Source organism: Ursus arctos, unplaced genomic scaffold (genome assembly GCF_023065955.2).
Source record: "Ursus arctos isolate Adak ecotype North America unplaced genomic scaffold, UrsArc2.0 scaffold_20, whole genome shotgun sequence".
Lineage (NCBI taxonomy): Eukaryota > Metazoa > Chordata > Mammalia > Carnivora > Ursidae > Ursus > Ursus arctos.
Window position 1 is genome coordinate 6,953,026 of NW_026622875.1, and position 20,846 is coordinate 6,973,871.

Consider the following 20,846-nt stretch of genomic DNA (forward strand, 5'->3'; position numbering starts at 1 on the left):
CCAAAGATACTGGACTATTGTGTTTTCATTGTCATTTGTCTCCATGTATTTTTTTTTTAATTTCCTCTTTGGTTTCCTGGTTGACCCATTCATTGTTTAGGAGCGTGTTCTTTAACCTCCATGTACTTGTGCTCTTTCCAGAGTTTTCTTATGGTCGATATCTAGTTTCATAGCATTGTGGTCAAAAAAGATGTATGTTATGGCCTTGATCTTTTTGAATTTGTTGAGACTTGTTTTGTGGCCAAATATGTGAGCTGTTCTGGAGAATGTTCCATATGTACTTGAAAAGAATGTGTATTCTGTTTTTGATGAAATACTCTGAATGTATGTATTAGATCCATCTGGTTCAATGAATCATTCAAAGCCACTGTTTCCTTATTCGTTGTCTGTTTGGATTACCTATCCCTTTATGTAAGTTAGGTGTTAAAGTCCCCTACTATTATTGTATTACTGTCGATTACTTCCTTATGTTTGTTATTAGCTGGTTTATGTATTTTGGGGCTCCCATGTTTGGTGCATAAACATTTACAGTTTTAATAACGTTCTGTGGATTGTTCCCTTAATGCTTACATATTGTCCTTCTTTGTCTCTGTTAGTCTTTGATCTCAGATCCATCTTGTCTAATGTAAGTATTGCTATCCTGCTTTCTTTTCCTCTCCATTTGTATGATAAATACTTTTCTATATCTTCGCTTTCAGTCTACATGTGTCAAGGACTGAAACTTGTCCTTTGAAAGGCAGCATAAAGATCGGTCTTGCTTTTTTATTCATCCCATCACCCATGTCTTTTGATTATTTACTCCGTTTACATTCATAGTATTATTGATTATTGAGGTCTGTACTTATTGTTTTGTTACTTGCTCTATGGTTTTTGTATTTCGTCTCTGTTCCTTTTTTTTCTCTTGCTCTCTTCTCTCATTGCTCTTTGGTGATATACTTGGATTCCTTTCTCCTTATTTTTGGGGTATCTATTACTGATTTTTGATTTGTGGTTACTGTTAGGTTTATATATAATATGTTATGCATATAGCAGGCTATATTAAGTTGATGGCCACTTAAGTTTGAGCCCATTCTTTACTCCTCTACCCCCAGCCCCATGTTTTAGGTGTCACATTTCACATCCTTTTATTTTTTGTGAATCCTTGACTGATTTTTATAGATATACTTAATTTTAGCACTTTTGTGCCTCCTACCTTTCTTACTCCTACTTACGGTCTTTGCTTTCCACACAAAGTGTCCCCTTTAACATTTCCTATAGGGTTGGTTTAATGCTGATAGATTTCGTTTACTTTTGTTTGTCTGGGAAGCTCTTTATCTCTCCTTCACTTCTGAATGAAAGCCTTATTGGATAGAGTATATATTTTTTAAAGATTTATTTATTTGAGAGAGAGCGCACAGTGGGGAGAGGCAGAGGGAGAGAGAATCCCAAGCAGACTCCGAGCTGAGCGTGCAACCTGAGGTGGGGCTCGATCTCACTACCCTGAGATCATGACCTGAGCTGAAACCAAGAATCAGACGCTCAACGAACTGTGCCATGCAGGTGCCTGTGGATAGAGTACTTTTGGTTGCAGGTTTCCTTCCTTCAGCACTTGGAATATATCATGCCACTCTGTTCTGACCTACAGAGTTTGTGCTGAAAACTCAGTTGATACCCTTATGGAGTCTCCCTTGTATGTAACTATTTTCTTTTTAATCGCTGTTTTTAAAATTCTCTTATTTACTACTTATTGCCATTTTAAGTACTATATGTCTTGGCATGGACCTCCTTGGGTTGTTATTCTTGGAGGTTCTGTGCCTCCTAGATCTGAATTTCTTTTTCCTTCCACAGATTTAGGGAAGTTTTCAGCTATTATTTCTTGAAATAAATTTTCTGCCCCCTTTTCTCTCTCTTCTTCTTCTTCTAGGATCCCTATAAAGCAAATGTTATTATGCTTGATGGTGTCACTGAGTTCCCTAAGTCTATTTTCATTTATTTTTTTTTCGTCTCTCCTCTTAGGCTTGATTGCTTTCCATTACTCTGTCCTCCGGGGCTGATTCTTTCTACTTCCTCTCATCTACTATTTATTCTATCTAGCATATTCTTAATATCAGTTATTGAGTTCTTCCTCTCTGATTGGTTATTTTTTATGTTTCCTGTCTTTTTGTTGAGGGTCTTACTGAGGTCCTCCACTCTTTTCTCAAGTCCAGTGAGTATCTTTATGACCATTACTTTAAATTCTCTATGAGGCATATTACTTATCTCCATTTCATTTAGCTCTCTTGCTGTGATTTCTTCCTTGTGAGGGTCCCCCCATACCTGGGGTCCCCCGTGCCCTGTGGGGGTCTGTGGAGATCTGCTCCTCTCTCCGTGTCCACTGCACACCTCCTCATGGACAGTCCAGTGAGTCTGTCTGACTCCCCACCTCATCTCCGCCTTTTCTCCCCTCTTCAGTGTAGCCTGTTCTCCACATTTAGCTGTGGAAAGTCTCTTCTGCCAGTATTTGTGTCATTTTCTGGGTTATTTACACTAGTATGGGTGTTATCTAGTTGTATCTGTGGGATGAGATGAGCTAAGGATCCTTCTAGTTTGCCATCTTTTCCAGAAGTCCCAAGATTTTTCTTATTTCTTAAGGTAGGCCTATAAATTTCTCTCTTCGAACTGCTATTGCTGCGTCCCAAAGATTTTGGACTATTGTGTTTTCATTTTCAATTGTCTCCATATATTTTTATTTCCTTTTGATTTCTTTATTGACTCTGGTTTTTTTAGGGGCATATTGTTTAGCCTCCCTATGTTTGTGGGTTCTTTCCAGTATTTTTTTCTTATAATTGATTTCTAATTTCATACCATTGTGGTTAGAAAAGATAATTAGCATGATTTCAATCTTCTTAATTTATTGACATTTGTCTTGTGGCCTAACGTGTTCTGACCTGGAGAATGTTCCATGCTCACTTGAAAAGAATGTGTTTTCTGCTCTTTTTGGATGGAATGTTCTGTACATATCTGTTAGATCCATCTGGTCTAATGTGTTGCTCGAAGCCACTGTTTCCTTGTTGATTTTCTGTCTTTACGAACTATTCTTTGATGTGGTTGAGCTGTTAAAGTCCTCTACTATTATTTTATCGCTATCCATTTCTCCCTTTATGTCTGTTAATATTTGCTTTGTGTTATTTGGGTGCTCCTGTGTTGGATGCAGAGATATTTACAATTTTTATCTACTCTTATGGGATCAATCTCTTTATCATTATATAGTGCCCTTCTTTGTCTCTTACTACAGTCTTTGTCTTAGTCTTTTTTTGTCTGATATAGGTATTGCTGTTATTTTATTTTTTTTGCTTCCATTTGAATTGGAAATGTTTTTCCATCCCTTCACATTCAGTCTCTATGTGTCTTTAGGTCTGAAGTGAGTCTTTTTTAGGATACAGATGGGTCTTTTTTTTTTTTTAATCCAGTCAACCAGTATCTTTTGAGTGGAACATTTAGTCCACTTACATTTAAGGTAATTATTATTATTTTTTTAATTAATGATTTTTTATTATATTATGTTAGTCACCATACAGTACATTCCTGGTTTCTGATGTAAAGTTCGATGATTCATTAGTTGCGTATAACACCCAGTGCACCATGCAATACGTGCCCTCCTTACTACCCACCACCGGTCTATCCCATTGCCCCACCCCCCTCCCCCATTTAAGGTAATTATTAAGTATGTACTTATTGCCATTTGTTATTTGTTGTCTGGTTGTGTTTGTACTTCTTCTCCCTTTATTCTGTGCTCGTTCGCTTACTTTCTGGTTTGATGGCTTTCTTTAGTGTTGACTTGGATTCCTTTCTGTTTATTTGTTGTGTATCCACGAGAGGTTTTGATTTGTGGTTACTATTGGTTCACATATAATATCCTCTGTGTTTCTCAGTCAGTATTAAATTCATGGTCATTTAAGTTCAAACACAGGACTAATTTTTTTCTCCCCTCTTCACATTTTATGTACTTAAGGTCATATTTTACATATTTTTGTGTATCCCTCAACTAACTTTTGCAGATATAATGGATTTTACTATGTTTGTGTTTTAACCTCCATACTGGCTTTTCAAGTAATTAATCTAATACCTTTACTCTGTATATTTTTACCTGTAAATTTTTTTCCTTTCATAATTTTCAAAAGTCATGGCCTTTTCTTTCTCTTTATCATTTTTTTTGTAAGGCTAGTGTAGTGGTCATGAACTCCTTTGACTTCTGTTTGGGAAATTCTCTCTCTCCTATTCTGAACAATATTGCTGGGTAGAGTATTCTTGGTAGCAGACTTTTTTCCTTTCAGCGCTTTGAATATATCATGCCACTGCCTTCTGGCCCACAAAGTTTGTGCTGAAAAATCAGCAGAGAACCTTTATGGGGTTTCTCTTGAATGTAACTGTTTTCTTTTCTCTTGCTGTTTTTAAAATTCTCTCTTTATCATTCCTGTTTGCTATTGCAGTGATGTGTCTTGGTGGGGACCGCCTTAGATTCATCTTATGAAGTGTGCTCCCTGCTTCCTCTACCTCGATGTAGTTCCTTCCCTAGACTAGGGAATTTTCAGCTATTATTTCTTCAAATAAGCTGTTTTGCCCTTTTCATCCTGTCTTCTCCTTCCGGGATCCCTGTAATGCATAGTATGCTCAATGATATTGCTTAGTTCCCTTAACCTAGTCTCATTTTTCACTATTCTTTTTGTTGTTTTGCTTGTTTGCTTTCCATTATCCTGTCTTCCAGAATGCTGATCCATTCAGCTGCATGCTCTAATCTGCTGTTGATTCCCACTAGTCTATTTTTTTGTCATTGAATTCTTCATCTCTGACTGGTTCTTTTTTTCTTTTTTCTTTTTATATTCTTTGTTGAAGTTTTCAGAGTTCATCCAGTCTTTTCTCAAGAACAGTGATTATCTTTATGACTATTACTTTAAATTCTTTTTCAGGCTTATTACTTATCTCTGTTTTATTTAGTTTTTTTCCCTTGGTTGTGTTGTTCTTTCTCTTGGAGTGTATTTTTCTGTCCCCTCATTGTCTCTCTGTGCTTATTTCTGTGTAGAAGGGAGGTGAGCTACATCTCCTAGTTTTGAAAGTAGTGGTCGTGGGTAGAAGTTGGTTGGTGCCCTGTGGTGCAATCCCTCTTGGTCGCCAGAATCAGGCACTCCAGGAGTGTTCCCTGTGAGGGCTATGTGTCGTGGCTGAGCCCCATTTGCCTTCAGTCCAGCCAGCTACAATGTCCCGCCTTGACTGGTATGGACAGTTTGGTTCCTGTACTGTTGAGAGGCTTCTCTGAGGCCGCCACAGGCATACTGATGAATGGGGCCAGCAGTCAGACTAGGTGTCTGCAGTCTGCTTCTCTGTCACACCTGCGGCATACCCCTCATGGCAAGATTTGATCCCTGGGAAGGCAACAAAAAGGACTGGCTGCAGGAACTGTGGGCTTGCAGGTGTGGGGGGTTATCTCACCACCCTTCCAAGGCAGGAGTCACTTCGGAGTGGTACCAGCCCCCGCTCAGGGTTGCTTGCAGGGTGTGTTTGGGCAGGCCCTGCTTTGGAGGGACACCTGCACTAGCAGGTGTGTTGGACGGGAAAGGGCCTGTAGCGCTAGCAAGATCGATGGAGAGTGTTATCACTGGCTCCCACAAGTGTCCAACTGTACAGGCTGGGGGAGAGGAAGAGAAATGGTACCCATCAGCACTTTCGTTTCTGGAGAAATCTCCTGAAGATCCCTATTCCTCCAAGACATGTTCTTGGATTAGTAAATGAATGTTTTTCACGTATGCCCCAAGGACTTTTTAAACTGTGGATTCTATGTTGTCTCAGGCCAACTATTATTGTATTTCTACCCTTATGTCTTAATATTTGTCAGATTCTCCCTTTGTGTGTTAATACTTGTTTAATGTATTTAAGTGTTCCTATCTTGGTTGCATAGGTATTTATAATTGTTATCTCCTCTCATAGGATAGATCCCTTTATCATTTTGTTGTGCCCATTTTTGTCTCTTGCTATACAGCCTTTGTTTTAAAGTCTGTTTTGTCTGATAAAAAGAATTGCTACCCTGGCTTTTTTGTTACTTCCATTTGCATGGTGTATCTTTTTTGGATCCCTTCTCTTTCAGTCTCTATGCATCTTTAGGTCTGAATTGAGTCTCTTGTAGGCAACATATAGATGGGTCTTTTTTTTTTTATCCATTTATTCATCCTGTGTCTTTTGATTGAGCAATTAGACCATTTACATTTAAAGCTATTATTGATTGGTATGTACTTACTGTAATTTTCTTAATTGCTTACTGGTTGTTTTATATTTGTTCTCTGTTCCTTTTTCTTTTTCTCCCTTTGTGATGACTTCCTTTTTATTGGATTCCTTTTTATTTTTTTGTTATCTACTACGGGTTTTTCATATATGGTTACCATGTAGTTCATATATAATATTCTAAATATACAGCAGTCTATATTTAGCTAATGGTCACTTAAGTTCACACACATTCTAAAAGTACTATATGTTTATTCCCCCCAAAATTTTAATTTACATCTTACTTTATGAGTCCCTTAACTAATTTTTTTGATGTAATTGATCTTACTGTTTCTCTTTTAACCTTCATACTAGTGTTATATGTGATTGGTCTACTAACTTTATTGTAAGTTTGCTTTTGATCATGAAATATTTCCTTTCATATTTTTCTTCTACTCATGACATTTTCTCTTTTTTTCTTCTTTTCTTTTTTACTTATGACCTTTTCTTTTCCACTTAAGGAAGTCCCTTTAGAATTTCTTGTAAGGCCAGTGTAGTGGCGGAAAACTCCTTTAACTTTTGTTTGGAAGACTGTTTATTTCTCCTTTGACTCTGATTGATGACCTTGCCAGATAGAGTAGTCTTGGTTGTAGGTATTTTCTCCAGGACTTTGAATATATCATCCCACTCCCTTCTGGCCTGCAAATTTTCTGCTGAAGCCTTATGGGATTTCCTTTGGACATAACTAGTTCCTTTTCTCCTGCTGCTTTTAAGATTCTCTCTCTTTAATCTTTGGTATTTTAATTGTCTTGGTGTACCTCCTTGGCTTCACCCTGTTTGGGTCTTTCTGTCCTTCCTGGAGCTACATGTCCATTTCCTTCCCCAGATTAGTGAAGTTTTCACCTGCTATTTCTTTAAATAAGTTTTCTGCCCCATTCTCTCTCTTCTTTTTTTTTGAATCCCTATAAAGCTAATGTTAGTATACTTGATGTTGTCCCAGAGGTCCCTTAACCTATCCTGATTTTTTCATTCTTTTTTTTCTTTTTGCTGTTTGGCTTAGTAGCTTTCCATTTCTGTGTCTTCCAGATCACCAATCCATTCTTCTGCATCTGCTAATGTAATGTTGATTCTCTCAAGTGTATTTTTAATTTCAGTTATTGTTTTCTTCAACTATGATTGGTTCTATTTTTATATTTTCTATTTGTTGAAGATCTCACGAAGTTCGTTCACTCTTCAGTCTGGCAAGCATCTTTATGATCATTACGTTGAACTCTATCAGAGAGAATGCTTGTCTCCATTTCATCTGGTCCTTTTTCTGATGTTTTATCTTGTTCTTTCATTTGGAGTATATTCCTCTGTCTTCCCATTTAGCTTGACTTTTGTGTGTCTGTTTCTGTGAATTAGAACAGCTACTTCTCCTAAACTTGAAGGGATAGTCTTGTATATGGTCATCCCCTGTGTAGACTGTGTACCTGGTGACTTTGGCTGGCCAGCTGGAACTGTGGCTGGCATGGGCTAGGGGTCATGAGGCACTTTGTGCTGAGGCTGTCCTGGTGATGGCTGAAGCTGAAGCGGGCATGGGTTAGGGTGGTCCCAGGGTTCTTTGCAGAGAGGGCACCCTGGCAGGACAGCTAAAACTAAAGTGGGTGCAAGCTGGGGGTCCCTGAGCACTCCTCACAGAGGGTACCCTGGCAGGTCACCTGAAGCTGAAGTGGGGACAAATGGGGGGGGGGGGCAGTGGCTTTCTGCATAGAAGACATCCTGGCAGGACAGCTATAGCTGAAGTGGGTACAAGGCAGGGGTGGTCCCAGGGTGCTCAGCATAGGGCACCCAGGCAGGGCAGCTGAAGTTGAGGCAGGTGTGGGCCAAGGTGCCCCAGGGCGCTACATGCAAGGGAGTGCTCTGGCTGGATGGCTAGAGCCAAGATGGGGCACATGCCAGGGTGTCCTGTGGTGTTCCACGCAAGGGCTGCCCTGATAAGTTATCTGGAGCTGAAGCAGGAGCAGCCCTGGCATGTTCCAGGATGTTTTGCTCCTCTGACACATTGGTGATACGGCTGGAGCTGTAGTGGGTGCTGTCCTGGGGCATTCTGTTGTGTGCTATACTGGGGCCACCCTGGTGGGATGGCTGGAGCTCAGGCTGTTGAGGGGAGTCTTTTTGGGGAGACAGCTGGGGGTTATGTGGCCAGGAGCCCTGGGCTCAGTAAGGCAGTCAGCTGGCCAGGGTTCCTGCACCCTGCTCTGATTCACACCATCAAGGCTGAAGTGGGGGGGGGGTTGTAAACGTTGGTGTGTGCCAGCCCCTCTGACCCTGGAGAGCATTCCCGCAGCTCCTCTAGGGCTCTTTCCTTCATACGCTAGTTGTTTTCTTAATCCATGGCTTTTTTCCTGTCTACTGGGCAGCTGGGATTGGAATGGCGCAGCCAACTAGGGTGCTGGACTGTACTCCCATCTGCACTGTCACGGTGGAGGGGGAGCATAAATACCTCTCACCAACCTCTCCAACCCCAGAGAATGTTCCATGGGTTCCCTCCTGTTTGGAAGACACTCAAGAGCTAGTTTCTTTAAATTCTAGTTGCCCTTTTAAACCATGGCTTTTTTTTCTGTGGTATCATCCCTCCTCACTGCACTTTGCAGCCTTGACTGGGGTTCCCAAGGCTACTGTGTCTCCATCTTTCCTGGCATTCTTTATGTGACCCCTTTATCCTTTGTTGTTCAGAAGCCGTTCAGTCAGCTGAGTTCTTTAAGAGGAATCGTTCTATATGTAGGTGTGGCCTCAGTGTGTCCGCGGAGGTGAGTCCAGGGTCTCCCCGAGTTGCCATATTGGACCCTCGCGCCATGTCAAGTAAGCATTATTAATGCCAGTAAGTTTGATGTGTTGTTCAAAAACCACTTGTAAAACAGATGAGAAATCGTTTTTTTTTAATTAGTTACCAAAATCAACACATTTCTTTCCCTTTATAGAATGCTTTTAATAGAAACTATCATCTAATTGATTACTGTTATATTTCAAGTCAAGATGCCACATAGAAGTTTCTCTACCTCTTTCTGGCTCTCTTTTATCTACCAAGATGATTATATTCACAAGAGACTTTAAGTGAAAGTTTAGGGGAGACTTGGTTTACACTGTAGAAAATGATGTCAAGGTAATTTAGAACTAATTGTAATGAATCTGAGAAAAAAACACAGTAAGAATATAGCAATACAGACACAACAGAGGAAAGAGATGGATTTTTTTCAAACACTTTTATTGATTTATTTACTTGTTCAAGTACAGTTGACATACCATGTCGTATTAGTTTCAGGTAAACAGTATAGTGATTCAGCACGTCTGTACATTAGTGCTCATCACCGTAAGTAGAGTCACAACTTCACGATACATTATTTAATATTATTGACTCTATTGCCTGTGCTGTACTTTCCATGTCTGTGACTTATTTATTTTATAACTGGAAGGTTGTACCTCTTGATCCTTTTCACCTATTTCCTCATCCCCTCCACCTTCTCCCCGCTAGCAGTGAGCACGGTGTTCTCTGTTCTTATGAGTCTTTTTTGTTGTGTTTTTTACATTCCATATATAAGTGAAATCATATGGTATAGGTCCTTCTCTGCCTGACTTACAATAGTACTCTTCTAGACTCATCCATGTTGTTACAAATGGCCATTGCATTCTTTTTTTATGGCTGGGTAAAACTTCCTGTTATATATATACCACATTTTCGTTATACCACATCTTCATTATCCATTTATCTATAGATGGATACTTAGGTTGTATCCATAGCTTTGCTATTGTAAATAATGCTGTAATGAATATAGGGGTACATTTATCTTTTCAAATTAATGTTTTCATATTCTTTAGATAAATACCTAATTGTGGAATTATTGGATCCTATGGTATTTCTATTTTTAATTTTTGAGGAACTTCCATACTATTTTCCACAGTGGTTTCACCAAATTCCCCCCAATAGTGTGCAAGGATTCCCTTTTCTCTACGTATTCGCCAACACGTTGTCATTTTGATACTAGCCATTCTGACAGGTGCTAGGTGAGAGCTCATTGTGGTTTTGATTTGCATTTCCCTGATGATTTGTGATATTGACCATCTTTTCATGTGTCCTTTGGCCATCTGTAGGTCTTATCTGCAAAACATCTATTCATGTCCTCTGCCCATTTTTTAAACTGGATTGTTGGAGGCTTCTTTGGTCTTGTTGTTGTTCTTTTGGTGTTGAATTGAATGAGTTCTTTACATATTTAAATATCAACCCCTTACTGGATAAATCATTTAGAAATATCATCTCCCATTCAGTAAGTTGCCTTTTCATATTGTTGATGGTTATGTTTTCTTTTAGTAGTTTTATGGTTTCATGTCTCACATTTTTGGCTCTTTAATCCATTTTGAGTTTATTTTTGTTTATGCTGTAAAAGAAAAAAAAACCCAGGTTTCATTCTTTTGCATGTAGCTGTTCAGTTTTCGCAGCACCATTTTTTGAAGAGACTATCTTTTCCCCATTGTATATTCTTGCTATCTTTGTTGTAGATTGACTATATTTAAGTGTGGGTTTATTTCTGGGTTCTTTTTCGTATTCCACTGATGTAGGTGTCTGTATTTGTGCTAGTTATCATACTGTTTTGATTACTATAGCTTAGTAGTATATCTTGAAATCTGGAATTGGGATACTTCCAACTTTGTTCTTTCTCAAGACTGCTTTGGCTATTTGGGGTCCTTTGTGGTTCCAAACAAAATTTAAGATTATTTGTTCTACTTCTGTGAAAAATACTGTTGGTATTTTCATAGGGATTGCACTGAATTTGTAGATTGTTTTGGGTGGTAGGGACATTTTAATGATACTCTTTCTTCCAATATTCATGAGGATGATATACCTTTCCATTTGTGTTATCTTCAACTTCTTTCATCAATGTCCTGTACATTTCAGAGTATACATCTTTAACCTCCTTGTTTAAATCAATTCCTAGTTACTTCATTCTTTTAGTGCAATTGTGAATGGAATTGTTTTCTTAATTTTGCTTTCTGCTAATTATTAGTGTATAGAAATGCAACAGATTTCTGTATTTTAATTTTGTGTCCTGGAAATTTACGGAAGTCATTTATAAGTTCTAGTAGTTTTTTGGTGGAGTCTTTAGGGTTTATTATATAGAGTATCATGTTATCTGAAAATATCAAAAGTTTTACTTCCTGTTTACCAAGTTGGATGCCTTTTTTTTCTTCTCTGATTGGTGCAGCTAGGACTTCATGTGACTTTGTGTTGAATAAAAGTGGTGACACTGCATATCCTTGTCTTGTTCCTGATCTTATTGTTCCTGATCTTAAAGAAAAACTTTAGAGTTTTTCAATATTCAGTATGATGTTAGCTGTCGGTTTTTCATATGTGGCCTTTATTATGTTGAGATATGTTCCTGCTTAAGCCTGCTTTGTTGAGAGTTTTTATCATGACCGGATATTGAATTTGCTAAATATCTTCTCTGCATCTATTGAAATTATCATATGATTTTTATCCTTCCTCTTGTTAATGTGATGTATCACTTTGACTGATTTGCAAATATTGAATCACCCTTGCATCCCTGGAGTAAATCCCACTTGATTGTGATGAATAATCCTTTAAGATTACTGTTAAATTCAGTTGGCTAATATTTTGTTGAGTATTTTTACATCTATCTTCGTCAGGAATATTGGCCTATAGTTTTCTTTTCTTGTAGTGTCTTTGTCTGGTTAAGGCATCAGGATAATTCTGGACTAAGATGAATTTGCTAGTTTTCCTTCCCCTTCTATTTTTTGTAATAGGTTGAGAAGAACTGACATTAACTCTTCTTCAAATGTTCCGTAGAATTCATCTGTGAAGTCTTCTGGTCCTGGACTTTTGCTTGTGAGGAGATTTTTTTTTTTTAACTGATAGAATTTTGTTACTAGTAATCAGTCTTTTCTGATTTTCTTTCTGATTCAGTTTTAGAAGATTGTATTTTTCTAGGAATTTGTTCTTATTTCTCTTAGGTAGTCCAATTTGTTGGCATTTCATTTTTCTTAGTATTCTCTAATAAACCTTTGTATTTCTGTGGTATCATTATTTCTCCTCTTTCATTTCTAGAGTCTGGCTAAAGGTTTATGAATTTTATCTTTTCAAAGAACCAGGTCTTGGCTTCATCTTTTCTGTCTAATCTTTATTTCCTTCTAATGACTTTGAGCTTTGTCTGCTGTATACACAGAATATTCTATCCAAAAACAGCAGAATACACATTTTTCAAGTATACATGAAACATTCTCCAGGACAGACCACATTTTAGGCCACAAGTCTCAACAAATTTAAGTCCATCTGGTCTAATATGTTGATCAAAACCTCTGTTTCCTTAATTGATTTTGTCTGATATATTCATTGATGTAAGTGGGCTGTTAGAGTTCCCTACTGTTCATGTTTCTCCCTTTATGTCTGCTAATTATTGCTTCATGTTTTTACGTGCTCCTATATTATCTATGCTCTTGTGAAATTGATTTATTATGTAACACCCTTCTTTGTCTCTTGCTACAGTCTTTGTTTTAAAGTCTATTTTGTCTAAGTATTGCTGCCCTGGCTTTTTTGTTACTTCCATTTGCAAGCACTATCTTTTTCCATTCCTTCCATTTCAATCTGCTTGTGTCTTTAGGTGTGAAGCGAGTCTCTTGTAGGCAGCATACAGATGGGTCTTCATTTTTATCCATTTAGTCACCCTCTGTCTTTTTACTGGAGCCTTTAGAGCATTTATATTTAAAGTAATTATTGATAGGCATATACTTATTGCTATTTTGTTAATTTTTCTGGTTATTTTTGCAGTTCTCTGGGTTTCTTCCTTCTCTTGCTTTCTTCCCTGTGACTTAATGGCTTTCTTTAGTATATTCTTGAATTGCTTTCACTTTATATTTTATCTGTTACAGGTTTTTGATTTGTGGTTGCCATGGTATTCATGTAAAACATCCTATGTGTATAGCAATCTATGTTGATGGTCACTTAAGTTTGAACACATTCTAAAAGCACTAAGTTTTTACTCTTATTTTGCATATTTTTTAGTATCTCTTGACTAACTTTTGTAGATAAAATTCAATTTACTACTTTTGCATTTTAACTTCCATACTGGCTTTATTAGTGACTAATCTACTACCTTTACTAGTTGTCTTTTTACCAGTGAAATTTTCCTTTTATCATTTTCTTCTACTTATGGCCTTTTCTTTTTAAAGAAGAATTCCCTTTAACATTTTTTGTAAGGCTGGCTAGTGGTAATAAAATCCTTTAATTTTTGTTTGGAAAACTCTTCCTCTCCTTCAGTTCTGAATGATGACTTTGTCAGGTATTCTTGGTTATAGGTTTTTTTTCCTTTCAGCACTTTGATGCATCATACCATCTTCCGGTCTTTGAAGTTTCTGCTGAAATATTAGCTGACAGCCTAATGGGGTTTTCCTTGTGTTTAACTATTTGTTTTCTCTTGCTGCCTTAAAAATTCTCTTTATCATTACTTTAGGCATTGTAGTTATGTGTCTTGGTGTGGACATTCTTTGTTCACCTTGTTTGGGGCTTTCTGTGATTTCTAGACTTGGATATCTGTTTCCTCAGGTTAGAGAGGTTTTCGTAAGTTTTCTGCCCCCTTTTTCCTCTCTTCTTCTTCTGGGATCCCTATAATGAGAATGTTATTACGCCTGATGAGGTCACAAAGGTCTCTTAACCTACTCTCTTTTTATTCTTTCTTTTTGCTGTTCAGCTTGGGTGCTGTCCATTACCCTGTCTCCCAGGTCACTGATCTGTTCTGCTGCTATTTCCCTTTAGTGTATTTTTCATTTCAGGTATTGCATTCTTCCTCTCTGACTGGTTCTTATATTTTCTGTCCTTCTGTTGAAGTTCTGAGTTCATGCACTTTTTGTAGGTATAGTGAGTTTCTTTATGGCCGTTACTTTGATCTCTCTTTTGTTCGGTGATTCTGTCTTATTCTTACATTTGGGATATATTCCTCTGTCTCCTCATTTTGTCTAAGTCTTCTGGTCTTGAAATTAGTGGCCTTGTGTAGAAGCAGTCCTGTGGTGTCCCCACAGGGGACAATCGCCCCACCCTAGTCTTCAGAACTGGGTGCTCCAAAGATGTCCCCTGTGTGGGCTGCATGTACCCTCCTGTTTTTGATAAGCTGTGAATGCTGTGGGCATGCCACCGGTTGGGGCTCGCTCTCAGTGCACCTGTTGCAGGCACACGGGGCAGGGTTTGCTCTCCATGGTGTTGAGGGGCCTGTCTACGGCAGCTGTGGGATCACTGGTGAGCAGGGCTGGCCCTCACTGTGGCTGGATGCAGTTAGCCATTGCAAAAGCTGTGGGTACCCCAAAGTACAGGGCTTTTCTCCCTGCATAGCCAGCTAAGAGGCCCAGCCCCAAGAACTGTGGGCATGCTAGTTTGTAGGGTTATCTCTGTCTCCTCTCCCCAGGGCAGGAGTGGCTTAGGAGGGGCACCAGTTCTTACCAGTGCTGCCTGCTGGGTGTGGTAGGGCTGCAAGGGAACTCCGGGGTGGGCACAGGGTCCTAGAGCAAGGTAGATGGACAGTATTAGACATCGCATCTGTCTAATACATAGCTCCCATAAGCATCGGGTTATCTAGGCTGGGGAGGGCAAGAAAAGAGCAGGAATCACCACTTTTGCTCCTGGAGAAATCTGTAGATCCCTGTCCCTTTGTCACATGTCCTAAAATTAGTCAGTAAAGCCCCTTCACATATACCCCAGGTGCTTTGCAAAGTGCTCCTTCTGTGCTGTCTTGGGCCTTATTATTTAGTGCCCTGGCTCTTGAAGGGCTTCATTTCCTATACCGTCCATCTCTCCCAGAGCTAAGCCCCACTGATTTCATAGCTAAATATTATGGGGACTCTTCTTTCCAGGGTGGGTCCCCAGGGTCAGGGGTGTCTGGTGTGAGGTTTGATTCTCTCACTCTTCTGTGCTTGTGATATCCCTCCTGTTTGTTGTCATGTCAGGGGTTTGGTGTCCCACTGTGTCTCCACCTGTTTTGATGCGGCCTTCTCTCCACAACCAGCGGCGGAAGAGCTCTGCCAGTCTTCGGGTTGTCTTCAGAGTTAGTTGCAATCCATGCGGTTGTTGCTTCAGTGTGTCCACTGATGAGATGAGCTTGGGATCGTCCTATGGTGCCTTCTTCCCACTCCTTAGGATCTCTTACTGCCAGTACTTTCTTTTCATTTGCGGTTGTACACGACACATTACCAAACCAACAACCACCAGACCATAGTGTGGTCCAAATACAGCAGCTCTATTTCTGTCTTGTTCTAGCCAGTCTTTGATGCCTCTCATCTATCCATCAATATCATTCACCCAACCTACAAGTGGGAAAATTGGGATAAAAGTAATTGTAGAGTTAAGAAAACAAAAATGCAGAGGGAGAATGGTCACTTAGTAGAAACTTCAGCTTTTTTTTTTTTTACCCTGTGAGGTTTGGGTTTTAGGTAAATAATAATTGAATATGCAGCTGGCTTGCTGGGCTGCCCAAGGCAAATCTCTTCATCTCTTAGGGCCTATTAAATGAGGATTAACAAATTTATTGAAGATCTTGAAATTAACATAAATCTAAATCACTGAAGCAACTGGTAAATTTGGTTTCAAAGTTGATACACATTGAGTTTCCTTAAAAAAAAAATATCCACATAGATTTCCAGATTCTGCTATTATGTAGCCACTAAGGATTCACATGATCTTTCAGCAAAAGTAGTAACCCAGCAACAAGCAAACCAAGAAACCATGTTTCAGAAGTCACTGAGATCAGATCTATATACTGTTCTAGGGGACTAGACACAGGATGGTGGGGCTGATAAAGCCAAGACAGTACAGGAGTAGGAAGGGACTGCAGGTGCTCTGTGGCCCAAGGTGGCTCAGGACCGGAGAGATTATTGTTTTTCCAAAAGCTTTTTGGGTGGGAACTACTTTCTTTACACTCAGGGTGAAAGTCCCCTTTGACGCAGTAGTGTAAGGAAGGGCAGGCTTACAAACTCAGAGCTCCAATGAACAAGGCCTGAGAGAAGAGTGGGGTAACAAGACTTAAATGCAGATATAAAGTAATTGTGCCATCTGATTGGCACGATTATCACTTTAGAACTGAGGACAGATGCCATTCCTAATGCCATGAGGACTGTACCGAGGGCAAGGGAGATATTTGCTGGCTAGGGAAGAAAAAACAAAAACAGAAACAGATGAGGACTTTCCTCACACCCTTAGCCTGAATTGAGAAAAGTAAAACTGAGCACTGTTTCGAGTCTTATGAGTCCAAACCAGACACTGTCAGCACCCCAAATTATCCTGCAGCAATCAGCCCGAGGCCTTACCCTACCTGGAGGCCCCCACTGGCCAAGGGTGCATTATAGAAGCCTTCTTACCGACCTTATTTATTCGACTAGGAAGTCTACTTTGGATAGTATATATTAATAATTTAAGTCTACTTACTCTCTACTGAAACCACACAGATTCTGGTGGGGATCATGAGTAATAAAAGGGAACAAACAAAACACTTCTAGTCTGTCTCTAGGATGATTAAAGTGCTGAAATACTGGAAAATGTAACAGTAAATCATTAATTTGGATTATAAGGATTTGGCATTTGTGATAATTTGAACAGAAGCCAAGGAGATTATTTCTGAATAACATTAAAAATAACTACTTCTTGGCAGAGCCTGGCTTGGTGAGGTCAGCACAAGCCGGGGACGCTCTGCCGGGCCGGGGTGTGCAGTGTCCCGGCTGCAGTTTAACAAGCTCTGCTTTTTGGACTGGCGTAAGGGTGCTTCCTCCCGAAGGGGGAGCCATCTATGAAAACAAAAATGGAAAGGTTTAATAATGTTACGGAGGAAGGTCTTCATTAAATGGTACAGGGTTTACAAACATTCTAGTAACCCCAATTTTTGTATTAAAAAATATGTAACACTCTGTGTAATTAGCAAAGTAGTTTATCTAATGGAGTTGGAAACCCATCATTTGTTTCAGGCTTTTCTCTTTTTTGCCTAAAATCTAGAGACTGCTATGATTTCCTCCAGAAATGCTACTTTCAAAAACAGAAGGCATTGTCCTGAAAAAACACAAGTTTACAAGAAAGCCAATTTTTAAACTATAGAAATACACAGTAAATAGTCTGCCTGCCTACCTATAAATATCTAGGGTTCTGGTCTTAGAAGCAGCACATAAAGAACACGGGTGGGAGAGTCAGTGCATCTGGGTTCAAATTCCGGTTTTTCACTTATGAGCTGTAACCTCAAAACCAGGCTCATGATACATACTCTTGTAAGACAGAGAATTACATGACAACATGAATAAAGTATTTAGCACAGAACCTGGTCCACGTAACATTTTAGAGATACCAGTTGCGCTGCCCCTTGTCCTGTCGTTTGGCATATCAGGGTAACCTAGCAGATGGAGGTGCATAGACAAGATCTAGATTCCACAGGCCGTCGAAAGTCTCCCTATTCCCGTAGAACTTAGCCTCTATCAAAACCATACTTATTAGAGAGCAAAAGTGATAGATACTCAACTAGATTTTCATCTAACTCGGTGGCAGAGCAGTGCGACTCCATGACTTTCACATCTCAATGCGGGCTGCTTCTAGAAGAGCTGAGGCACAAATTGAAGAGGCAGCAGGAGCTTCGAGGTGCTCATCCAAACAGGAATTTATAATGACAAACTCTGAGCTAATATAAATCTACCCTATTCATTACACTCTTTTTTTATTTCTCTAGAAAACAAATGATGATGCAATTGATTTTGATTATACGGTTCTACTCCATGAATTCTCGACACAGGTAAAACAAAACTGTACGTACGTTACAAGGTAGAGGAGGGGCACTAAAGTATCATCCAAACTGAGAAGCCACCTGGAGACCAAACAGCGAAGCTGGCAGCTCCACGGTTTACATAGAGTTTGATTCGGGGTAACATATGGCCACGGGGGGTCAGCAGGCAGGGATCGAGGCACCACACAGCTCTTCTCTGCAAAGTCCAGACTGTTCATCCACAGATTTGATAGAACAAGGGGATGTGCAGAGGCCATTGTGGTGAGGTCAGGGGTTTGCTATTTTAACAGACCTCAGGCACCACCTGGATGGGGTTGGGGGATCTCTCCTAGTTACCAAAACTTTGGGGACGATCAAAACAAGCCTTCCTGCATTCGGGGCAGGGCACACATTACCTCCGAGGGGCCTGGAAGGTGCTCCCGAGGGAGGTCACTGCACGGACGTGAACAAGGTGGAGGGCCGGGGCCGGAGTCAGTACGGCCGCACTCGTACAGCACAGAACTGCGCTCACCGGAGATTGCTGCAGATCATAATATTATAGAACTCTTATTTATTTTCTAGGAAATCATTCCCTGTCGTATACACTTGGTCTGGTACCCTGGTAAACCACTTAAAGTGAAGTACCACTGTCAAGAGCTACCAATGCCAGAAGAAGCCTCTGGAACTGAAGAAGGTTCTGCTGTGGTACCAACAGAGCTTAATAATTTCTGAAAAGAAAAAAGGACCTGCTTATACCAAAGTGACATACTTAATAGCTTAAATAATTACTCTGATAAAATAGGTAAGGTATAAGGTAGCCTAATATTTGAGAAAGCCCGCAATTACAATGCTCAAAAATTAAAAGATGCTGGGGTTTCTGTTTTTCAGTTGGTTTGGTTTATTTAATTCTGGGACCATAGGCATACACTAAACCCTGCTCAGTGCTAAACAGTTCCCTCCATGCTCAAGGGTTCAGCCCTAAAATGTAAAAACCACTCAGTATATGCTGTAATTGGATCAATAAGTGTTTAGCAAAACAAAACAAAAATTGATGGTCTCACCTCTGTATTCCTCATTACATTGAACGTAGCACAGCAAACCATTTTCTGTTGCTAAATTCCTTCTACCTAGGATGTAAAAAAGATAATATATCTCAATGAAAGTAAATTGTAGGGAAAATGTTATCAATTTAGAAGGAACTTTACTATTTTTTATCATTTCAAGCAAGTATTCTTTTTTGATATCTACTTTTAAATAAATGTTTACATTTCTATATAAAATGTGTTCAATGTGTTTGTAGAGATTTGTATACATATGCAAAATTTGTGCTAAACCATTAACTCTTAATATTGCTTAATTCAAATTTTATGAATAAAAATATAGTGTTTCACAGATAAAGCCAAGTGTCTGCAAACGGAATAGTGATGTAACTGAAATTCTATCAAATATGTACAATTTTCATTTCTAACAACAATTTGCACCCAGTGTTGGCCTAAATTAATTTATAAAAGTAAACACAAAATATACCATAATCAAATTCAGTAGAGTACCTCCCCAAGGCAGGAAGAAGTGATCCAGGAAACACGGCCATCATTCGCCTCTCAAAATTCATATCATTTGTAGGGGAGGAATTCAAATTTTATTCTGCCCATCAAGGTTCTTCCAGCTGGCCTAAGACTAATTGACATGAGACAGATTAACAGAAAAAAAACAGGCCCAATAATGCAGTTGAGACCTAAAGAAATGACCAAGGTAGGCAGTTTTTATACTTTATAACAGAGTATAAATCTATAAGGAATTGGCAGGGCAAAGAAAACTTAACTTTGGGAGCCTCAGTTAGTAGGGAATTCTAAACCGAATCTGGACTGAGGTAATAAGTTAATAACAAGTAACCAGGATGTCTGTGCAGCCTTTTTAGCTCTAAATTTCCTATCTCTGGCAACGGTATCTCTACCCTGTGGTACGGAAAGCGTACCTTTTCACATGGGAGATTTATTTCCTGCTTTCAGGAAGACAGAGGAGGATCTGAGTGTCCCTCTTGTGTAATCTAAGTAACTTTTATTTAAAATAATCAATATGCCAAAGGGGACATTCTGGGGTGGCCTGCCCTTGGCCTCTACAGCCCCTCCACTGAAGCTTTCCTGGAAGTTTCACACATTACAAACCGAGGTGGTAGATTGTTCCTTCTTGTTGAATCTCTCAGTCTGACAATAGGTCAATTCAGTTAAACTCATTTCAGGACACAGTGCTGTAGGTGTCTTCTCAAAGTTAAGCCTGTGGTTCAAATAATCAGATAATAAGAGGCATTTCTGTGGAAATAAAAGAAAGAACAATGGTTAAGGACTGGATCAAATTATCAACCAGTTTCTGAGTACTGAGGGTAGCTGGTCGAGTGGATTTCTAGAGGCAGGCTTAGAGAACTTAGGTGCTTTTAGGGGTGGTGGTGTCGATCTGACAGATTTTCTTTGTACTTCGAGTATTTCTGGTGATTTTGAGTAGCCCATAGAACGACAGGCATGAAGATTGTCTATAAATGAGCTGTTGTGGTGATTTCTCTTAAGTTTACACCACGTTGTTCATATCCAGTTTGCAGGGCTTCAGGAAAAAGGTCAGTTTTAGTTCTCAATGATTCCAAGTCAAAAGGATGGCAAAAAAATTGAAAATGTTCACTTGGTGAGCCAGGCATTGGAGGAAAAGAAATCAGGATCTAGTCCAGTTTATAATAACTGCGTTAGAATCTAATATCCACAAAAGTGTGTTAGTGAAACAAAATTTTTCTCTCTATAATCACCCTTATTTTTACCAAAGATAGCCAGATTAAGGCTAATTTGTTTACAAAATAAATCTAGTTTCAATAAACTTGGC

The 20,846-nt window shown here is 39.3% G+C and overlaps 1 protein-coding gene and 1 long non-coding RNA gene across 2 annotated transcripts in view; one reads left to right on the forward strand and one right to left on the reverse strand.

Annotated features, from left to right (window-relative positions):
* RARRES1 (retinoic acid receptor responder 1) overlaps positions 1-19,261 on the forward strand; it is a 48,480-nt gene extending 29,219 nt beyond the window's left edge. Inside the window, exons 5-6 of the mRNA XM_026497377.4 lie at positions 17,949-18,011; positions 18,564-19,261. Coding sequence (XP_026353162.3) covers positions 17,949-18,011; positions 18,564-18,713 — 213 coding nt within the window. The 3' untranslated portion in view covers positions 18,714-19,261. The remainder of the gene's footprint in view (positions 1-17,948; positions 18,012-18,563) is intronic.
* Positions 1,968-19,127, reverse strand: LOC113254124 (uncharacterized). Its single transcript, XR_006409350.3, has 2 exons — positions 19,043-19,127; positions 1,968-18,522 (listed from the first exon to the last, which is right to left on the reverse strand). It is a non-coding gene; the product is annotated as an uncharacterized LOC113254124 (long non-coding RNA).
* Positions 19,262-20,846: the final 1,585 nt, after the last annotated feature.